This window comes from Humulus lupulus, chromosome X, assembly GCF_963169125.1.
Source record: "Humulus lupulus chromosome X, drHumLupu1.1, whole genome shotgun sequence".
NCBI lineage: Eukaryota > Viridiplantae > Streptophyta > Magnoliopsida > Rosales > Cannabaceae > Humulus > Humulus lupulus.
In genome coordinates this window covers 11,597,314-11,606,244 of record NC_084802.1, presented here as the reverse complement: position 1 = coordinate 11,606,244, position 8,931 = coordinate 11,597,314, and the positions used below count along the sequence as shown (strand labels likewise).

Genomic DNA, 8,931 nt, shown 5'->3' with positions numbered 1-8,931 from the left:
CTAATCACTGTCTGTGTAGCCAATTAGTTTTGAGTCATGGGTGACTCCATACCATATTCCATAGTTATTTGTTCCTTGCAAATATCTAAGAACTCTCTTGGCTGCTCTGTAGTGAACTTGACTTGGATCATGCATGAATCTTGATAGGAGACTGACTGCATACATGTCTGATCTTGTAGCTGTCAGATAGAGTAAGCTACCAATTAAACTTTGAAACTGCAATTCATCTACTTTCGGTGAGTCGTCCTCTTTCTTGAGTGCTTTGTTGTTGTCTAGTGGAGTTAATATTGTCTTACATCCCTCCATTTTTAACTTCTTCAATAGTGTCTCTGTATACTTATTTTGTGAAATGAAGATCCCATCTCCTTTTTGAGTTATTTCAATCCCGAGAAAGTAGTGCATTAAGCCCAAATCAGTCATCTCGAAACTTTTCATCATGTCTTCTTTAAACTTCTTGACCATCTTCTCATTACTTCTTGTGTAGATGAGATCATCAACATATGAAGAGACAATAAGTGTGGCATTCGTTCCTTGAGTCTTGATGTAGAGTGTTGGCTCACTTTCGCTCCTCTTGAATCATTGTTCGGTGAAGTAGTTGTCGATCCTATAGTATCAGGCTCTTGGAGCTTGCTTTAGCCCATATAAAGCATTTTTTTATTTGAGAACTTTATCTTCTTGTCCTTGCACCACGAACCCTTGAGGTTGATCCACATAGATTTCTTCTTCGATATAGCCATTGAGAAATGGTGACTTCATGTCTAGCTAGAAAATCTTTCATTTCTTCTGTGCTGCTAGAGCAATCAAAGCTCTAATAATGTCGAGGCGTGCAACTGGAGCAAATGTTTCATTATAGTCAACTCCATGGTGTTGTGAGTATCCTTTGGCAACTAACCTTGCTTAATGTTTTTTAATTGAGCCATTTGAGTTGAGCTTTATCTTGTAAACCCACTTGACTCCTATAGTGTCTTTGTCTTGTGGACGATCTACAAGCTCCTTGGTCTCATTCTTCTCAATCATATTTATCTCTTCATCCATAGATTTTCTCCATACTTCTTGCTTTTGAGCAGCTTCAAAGTTTTTTGGCTCCATAAGCATTAAGTTGCAAGTCTCGTGAATATCTGCTAAGGGTCTCATTCGCCTTGGTGGTGATTCTGGAGGAGATTTTGTGTCTTGTACTGGTTCTTGTGTAGTTGGTTGAGTTAAAGACCCAATTTGATCATGGTCTTCATTAATTCCTTGTCTTGGCAGTAGAGGAATGTTGATAGTCTTCCTTTCTACTTCTTATGTCTCCCAATTGCATGCAGCATCTTCGTCGAATCTTACGTCCCGGCTGATTATGAGTTTCTTCGTTCCTAAGCTATAGACTCGATAACCTTTTGATTGAGTGCCATAGCCTCAAAAAATTCATTTCTCAGTCTTTTCATCTAGCTTGCATTTTTTCTCTTTTGCAATATGTGTGTAGCATATGCAGCCGAATACTTTGGGAAGCTTTGTTGATGGCTTTCGTCCACTCCAAACTTCAATCGGTGTCTTATCTTGCACAGCTTTGGTTGTACATCTATTGAGCAAGTAGACTACAGTGTTTACTGCCTCTGCCCAAAATCGTTTTGGAAGACCTTTCTCCATGAGCATAGCTCTTGCTGTCTCCATAACAATTCTATTTTTTCTCTCAAACACATTATTTTGTTCTGGTGCGTATCCAATTGTGAGTTGATGCTCCATGCCTTCATCTTCGCAAAACTTGTTGAACTCATTAGAAGTGTATTCTTTGCCTCTGTCACTTCTTATTGTCTTGATGTTGCGACCACTTTTCTTTTCGACACGAGTTTTGAATTTCTTGAAAATATCGAAAACCTGCGATTTTTGTTGCAAAAAATAAACCCATGTCATTCTAGTAAAGTCTTCGATAAAGAGAATGAAGAACCTGTTTTAATCATTTGACAGGGTACGCATATGCCTGCATACGTCTGTGTGGATTAACTCCAGTAGCTCTTTGGCTCTCCAAGCTTTGCCGGATGGAAAATGTTGTCGATGTTGCTTTCTGAGCATGCACCCTTCGCAGACAGTGTTGAGCTCCTTGATTGCTGGGAGGTCTCGCATCATATTCTTCTACTGGAGGATCTTTAGCCCGTGGAAATTGAAATGCATGAACCTTCTATGCCATAGCCACGATTCGTCTCCTTGCGCTTGCATTGCGATATTGTTTGTGTATCTCCATTGTAAATGAAAGCATCTGTTTTCTTTCATTTTTATTTTTGCAATTTCAAAGGATTTGTCTTGGTTGTCATAGATTGTGCAAAAATCTCCTTCAAAATGCAAAGAGTACCATTTTTCAATCATTTGTCCTACACTGAGTAGGTTCTGATCTATGTTGGGTACCAAGAGTACATCATTGATGTATTTCTTGCCTATTTTAGTGTCAATGGCAATGGTGCCTTTTTCAACAGCTTTCATAAAGTCACCATTACCAATTTTGACTTTAGTCTTGGATTTATGAAGACTGCAAAAGATGCTTTCATTTTTTGTCATTAGGTTACTGCAACCACTGTCTAGATACCAAGTATCTTCATTTTCTTCTAATGCAACTTGATAGACATAGAAGAGATTATTCTCATCATTTTTCTCCTCTGAAAAATTAGCATGATGGGATTTTCTTAAACGACAATTTTTTTCAGTGTGGCCAAATTTTTTACAATTTTGGCACTGAGGTTTTCTTTTAAACCAACAGTTTTTCTCCAAGTGACTTTTTCTTTTACAAATGCCACATGGAGAATACTTGTCGTTATTTTCTTTTTGTTTTTCTTGATATAACTCTTGCTTTTAAAATTTTCTAATGATTTTCTCCCATCAACTTTAGATTTTTGAGACCGCGAATTAATTTTAGACTGAAAGGCATTTTCAGTCGAATTTTCACTATGACTTTCTCGCATACTTTCATATGCTTCAAGAGAGCCCATTATTTAAGTTGGTGACAAAGTTTCTAAATATTTTGTTTCTTCTATCACGGATATTATTGCATCATATTTTTCTGTACAAGAAATTAGTATTTTTCTACTATTTTCTTGTCATAAATTATTTCCCATAGGCTCCCATTTTATTTACTATTTGATTTATTCTATAATAGTAATCTTTTGCAGTCTCATTATCTTTCATTTTAAGTATCTCAAAATCTCTTCTAAGCTTCTGTAATTTAACTATGCATACCTTGACAATTCTGCAACGTGTCTCATGCTTCTTTTGTTGTTGATGCGCCCATAATCCATGGAAAAATGTCGCCTGTCATAGCTTGCTACAAGCAGAATAATGCTTGAGAATCCTTTTGTTGTTTCTCTTTCATAGCCTTCTTTTGATTTTCCGAGAGCGAAGACGTGTCTTCGGGAACACTAAATTCATCTTCAACAATTTTCCATAGATTTTGTGAACGAAAATAGGTCTTCATTTTGATAAACCAAAAATCATAGTTTTCTCCATGGAAAATTGGAAGAGAAAGAGAAGTGTGACTGGATTCGGTACTCATGATGAGTTGAAAAGATTACGTCTAGTGTTGAGATCAAACGGGGCTCTGAATACTACTCATGGTTTATGTATTTGGAATAGAGAAAATAATTATATCTTGTATTAGTTTGGTTTGGGAAATAGATGAGAATAGGTAGTAGTAGTAGTAGTTGCTAAATTATATGATGATGCCACTACAAGAAAAAACATTTAGAATAACTATGAAAAAATGCTATAAAAAACAGTTTATAACACTTTATCAAATGTTAACATAGGCCGTGTTATTAAAAGTCCAAACATTTTTATAATAATTTTCAAGTGTTATCAATTGTGTTATAATTAACTATTATATAACATTTTTTCTTTGTTATAATATACATATAATATCTATTTATCAAGCTTATAAATATGATGTCAAGAGCAACTAATTATGCCTATTTCATAACATTATTTAAGAGTTATAAAAAATGTTATTATAGATTTTTTATAACATTTCGTGCTTATTAATGATAACGTTTGGTTATAGTTGTAATTATCTAAACTAAGCACTATAATATGTTATAAATGATGAATTTATAACAATTTCTTTTTGTTATATTATAAATGTAATAGCATTTATTATTGTCATATATTTTAAAACAAATTATTATATTTTATTTATATAATATTTTAATAAATTTTATTATGTATATATTTTGATCAAATATATTACAAAAACAAATATTCACAAAATATTAATATCATTACATTAGTAATTAGTAATTAAGTGCAATACAAAACATTTCTAAAATATTAACTAAAAAGTTAAGCTAATATATAAAAGTAGTACACCACAAAATAAAAAATAAAAAAAAACACTTCTAAAATTTTGTAGTCGAACTCGAATCTGTCATCACTGGATCATGTGGTATACTCCGAAGAAACTTTATATAGTAGGAAGTACCTGACCAAATTTAGAACACAAACTTAAAACCAATAAACCAGGTCACAACAAGTCTAATTAACATGTCTCAAGTAAAAAAAGTTTAGGATATAACTTTTTTTTTTTTTAAATGTAAGGTTCAGTAGCATAACAGCTATTTTTCAATAAATCCTAAATTTACATAAGTAAATTACTAGCATTTGTATAGTACAAACTTGTGTTAGTGTGAGAATTTACATTAAAAGCATTGCAAACAAAACAAAAGGATCAAGAGCACAAACCTCAACCAGATGTGGAACAAAATGTAGGTTTCAAGAGTAACCTTTCCAAGCCATCTACATATAAATTGTCAAAAGTATAACGTTAAAAAAATTAGAAGAATAAATGATCCTGATGTTTGAGCCTTTTTAAGGGTTAGACAATTTATATGGAGAAATTTCGGAACTGCTGGGTGAAGTTCCGCAAACTTATATAAACCCTGGTAAAAAAAAAGAAGAGAAATTAAAGACAGAAAGAAGTGTCCTGTGAATCTATGCAAATGATTTATGTCATCATAATATTATCCATATTATTACTCATGTATAACACGCACGTTATAGGGATCCATGAGGTGTAGGGATGGAGCTTGTTATATGAAACCTTGTCGAGCTTGTAAATGTACTCGAACCATAAATAACCAACCTACACAAAGGATCATGAATGAAGTGAGAAGAATATATATATATATATATATATATATATATAAAAGAGCCATAAAAATCATCACTGGCATTATATAAGCTCATGATACTAAAATTGTTGTCACATAAATGCTACTCACAAATACGGAAACAGCAACTACAATCCCTTTGATTGAAACTCTCTTCTTGGTTTCTGTTTCCTCCAATTTTTCCATCCACTTCTCAACCTAAGATAAAACAATATTGTTCAGCTAAAGAAACCAAAAGGAAAAATAATTATTAGACAGGCGAGCATGAACATTCAATGATTTACATTTGGATGACAATATGCATATATCATTCCAATGATCCATATATAACGATCAAGTCCAGATCTGAAATGCCACTCATGCAGCCGAGAGAGATCTGGCTTTGCAGGATCGGTATACCCTGCATGGTGCAGAATAAGGAAAGATATGAGATTACTTTAGTTTTAGTCTATTTTTTTATTTTTGGCGATAAAAAATCTATTGTTAGAAAATACATATGACACATTAAATGGAAATGAAATAAAAAAAAAAATTCACCTGAGTAAAACGTGCAAGACTAAAATCTTTTCTGATGTAATAGTAGGAAAAGTTGCCAAATCCAATCATCCAAACATATGCAGCAATAAAGACACGGATCACATTATATATCTCAGTTGCAGCAAAGTAATGATACATCAAAAATAGGACCTGTTAATGGGAAAAAAATAGTCATGGTCATAAGATATGGAAATTTTAATCAGAAACTGTTCGCAGAAATAAATTTTCAAAATAGGAATTTAATAATTTCAAGTAATGTAGGATCAAATAAGGTTTGCAGGCTTAGTTCTCACAACTGAATACTTTTATGGTTCCAGACTCCTAGAATAATCAAAGAAAAAGAAATAAGATAAAAATGATTTATCTTTGTCATGGCCACATGAAACTTAGTGCCATTAATTCGATCAACCAAATATGAGTTTATATATGTATGAATATATATTTATATATATATATAGAGAGAGAGAGAGAGAGAGAAAACAGAGAGACAGAAAGTAAAATACTAGTATATCAAGAATCGGTGAAAGAAGGTGCAAAACAGAGGTTTGTGCTCTTGAATAATTAAAGCATTGCAAAGAATTTCAAACTACTAGGAATTAAAAGCTTATTGATGCTGCAAAGCAAAGCAAAGATAATTGGATGATTTAAGTTAATTACAACTTACTGAAGTACCTTTCTGATTGAAGTATATATGCTATCCTTTGCTGTACTTGGTTCTCATGTCTTGGTACACACAACACAATCAATCTGGGTAATGCAGCCACTTATTCCCTAATTTGTACAATGCTAGTTACGGAACATAAACTATATGATGAGAACTCACTACTAACACTTGTGTTTTATCAACCTTCATATAGCCTTTGATCAAAGTGAATCTGGTAAACCCCGTTTGATAACATCAGTTCATATAACTCTTTCAGTTTCTCCACTTTGCAAAGAGAATCAATTACAATACTATATGTACATACATCAGCTAAAATTTCAGAATCAATCATGTTGATTAGGAGTCTATGGGCTTCTTCAAAACTACCAAATTATATAAGCAAATTAATATCAATCACTTGAAACTTTAAAGAAGGACCCAATACCCTTGCCCAAAGACATGTTTCCTTTTCCTTTAGTTCTATCTCAGTCTACCAATGCCTAGGCCTGTTTACCATCCCAGACATACCAATTGTTTGAGCTGCTAGCTGCAATGACTGATTTATTATCATGAGTCATAGTCAGATCAAGAACAAAACCAAGGCAACAGTAGAGTGTGCGACTTAATGATCCAGTATTGGTATCTAAATGCGTGTTACGCCAAGAACAAACAGGTTTCAAAGTTAGAGAGAAAACCTGAGAAACTAGAGGCTTCGATAGAGCGATATAGGCCAGAGCATGAGCGCCTTCTTCAATCCAAAGTCGCTTTCGCTTAATACATGCTTTATTGCCTCCCTGGCTATTTCTTCCTGCGATCTAGATAGATAACAATCCCACCAAAACCATAGTCAAAACCAACACTAACACAGCTCCATCCACAGATCATCACTGTGATCACTGAAACCAATTCGATAGTTTCCCCAGAAAATGCAGGCAAAATTGAATAAAATCCATAAATTTACTCATAGCAAAATCAATCCCCAATTTCTATAAATCGTAATTAATAAACCAAGGCAGTCCTTTGTATATAATAAACTTTCCAAAAACCAAACAGAAGAAGAGTTGAAAAACCACATTGCTAATCAAAAAACTTACAAAACGATCGAACTGGGAGATTTTTCAGCGATCGATCGAAGCTTACAGGGAAATGGGTTTAGGTTTTGGCAAAAAGAATTGGGAACTTGGGATTGGAACTAGTATAAACGAATCGTGAGCTTGATAATAAGGTTATCATCACCAATTTCCGGCGATTAGATTGGCGGCGAAGTCATCGTCGGTGAGGAGAGCAAGTGGAGAAGATCTAGGATACTTCGTTCAGAGAGAGAGAAGAGTTTTTTTTTTTTGTATGAACAGGCTTTATAATTAGCCTTATTATATTTGTCAGCCCAATATTCAAAAGCCAATGGTATTATTTTTAAGATATTGACCCAATTTTTCAATAATAACACTTTTCAAAAAGTGTAATTTTTTTAATGTGATATAAACTCTAAAATGTTGTAGTGTGCTAGTCTAAGATATAGGGGTGATGGATTCATATTGTTGATGTAATGGATAGGACAAGTCTGAAGAAGAGTTAACTTGGTTTGTGTATATATAGATAGAAAAATGGGAGAGCCTAGTACAGTTTGGGAAAAGGATAATAATCTTTCATCTATGCTTGTTACATATATATACTTGGTTGCATTTTTGAACATACTAACATACATGTATATACTTGGTTGAGTCGCTGGGTAAACCAACTTAGCCCCTTTTTTAATAAATTTTATTTCTAGATTATACTTACTTTACAATTACATTCTAGAAGTGCTAATCTCTTTATATTTAACTTGTAGTTTGTAGAATACACTTTCTAGATTGCAATTGTTTTATTTTTCTGAAGAATTTTTTTGGACAAAAAATCTAGAATGTGTGCCACGTTTCAATAATTTTTATATTAGGTTACACAAGTAAAGACTTTGGAGACCTCACTGATCACATGTTATACATTACTCCTTTTATTTTTGTTTTGGTTCTTTTGTAATCTTTATATTATACATTTACATGTAATATTTATATTATAATAAGAAAATAATAATCTATTCCCAGAAAAGCAACACCATTAACAAACCTAACCTTCTTTTTATATGATGAATGGCCTGTCATAGCACGTCAATATTCTAACACTTGATTCTTGCTCCGTTGTATAAATTATATATAAAAATATATATATAAATATTTGTGTGTGTGAGTATAATATTAAAACCGATGGTCTGTACAGCATATTTTCTCGTCGTTTACTCTTTAGCAAGAATATATGTAACAATAGATTGGGGAATTCTCTTGTAGGGGCTTCACTTTAAGCTTTACAAGTGGGGCTCTTAATATTCTCGACCTGTGAATAGTTTTCAGCACTATTTTTTTTTATCGTGTATATTGTAGTTATTTAGAATATCTTACAAATTTTCAGAAAATTCCGAATAGTTTACAGTAACGAAAACTAAGTTCAAACATGTTGTTGCACACGTGACTAATTTTTTTTATACGCGTGGAAAGCAAGATGTTTGAACCTAGTTTTCGGTACTGTAAACTATTCGAAATTTTCTGAAAATTTGTAAAATGCTCTAAATAACTACAATATACACGTTCA

At 32.9% G+C, this 8,931-nt stretch overlaps 1 protein-coding gene and 1 long non-coding RNA gene across 7 annotated transcripts; both read right to left on the bottom strand.

Moving 5' to 3' along the window:
* LOC133805504 (uncharacterized mitochondrial protein AtMg00810-like) lies at nucleotides 1–462 on the bottom strand. The gene has a single exon (XM_062243687.1). The coding sequence runs from the start codon at nucleotides 460–462 to the stop codon at nucleotides 1–3; it is 462 nt and encodes a 153-aa protein (XP_062099671.1).
* A 4,265-nt stretch (nucleotides 463–4,727) lies between these two features.
* On the bottom strand, nucleotides 4,728–7,433 carry LOC133804869 (uncharacterized). Of its 6 annotated transcripts, XR_009878673.1 has the most exons (8): nucleotides 7,401–7,433; nucleotides 7,002–7,121; nucleotides 6,336–6,862; nucleotides 5,664–5,813; nucleotides 5,411–5,526; nucleotides 5,238–5,324; nucleotides 5,010–5,098; nucleotides 4,728–4,895 (listed from the first exon to the last, which is right to left on the bottom strand). It is a non-coding gene; the product is annotated as an uncharacterized LOC133804869 (long non-coding RNA). The 6 variants fall into 6 exon arrangements; XR_009878672.1 differs by having other exon boundaries at nucleotides 7,002–7,401; XR_009878674.1 differs by lacking the exon at nucleotides 7,401–7,433 and having other exon boundaries at nucleotides 6,336–6,538; nucleotides 7,002–7,392.
* Nucleotides 7,434–8,931: the final 1,498 nt, after the last annotated feature.

Excerpts from the sequence above, each read along its gene's own strand:
- LOC133805504 (XM_062243687.1), bottom strand. The coding sequence starts at position 462 with ATGGTCAAGAAGTTTAAAGAAGACATGATGAAAAGTTTCGAGATGACT.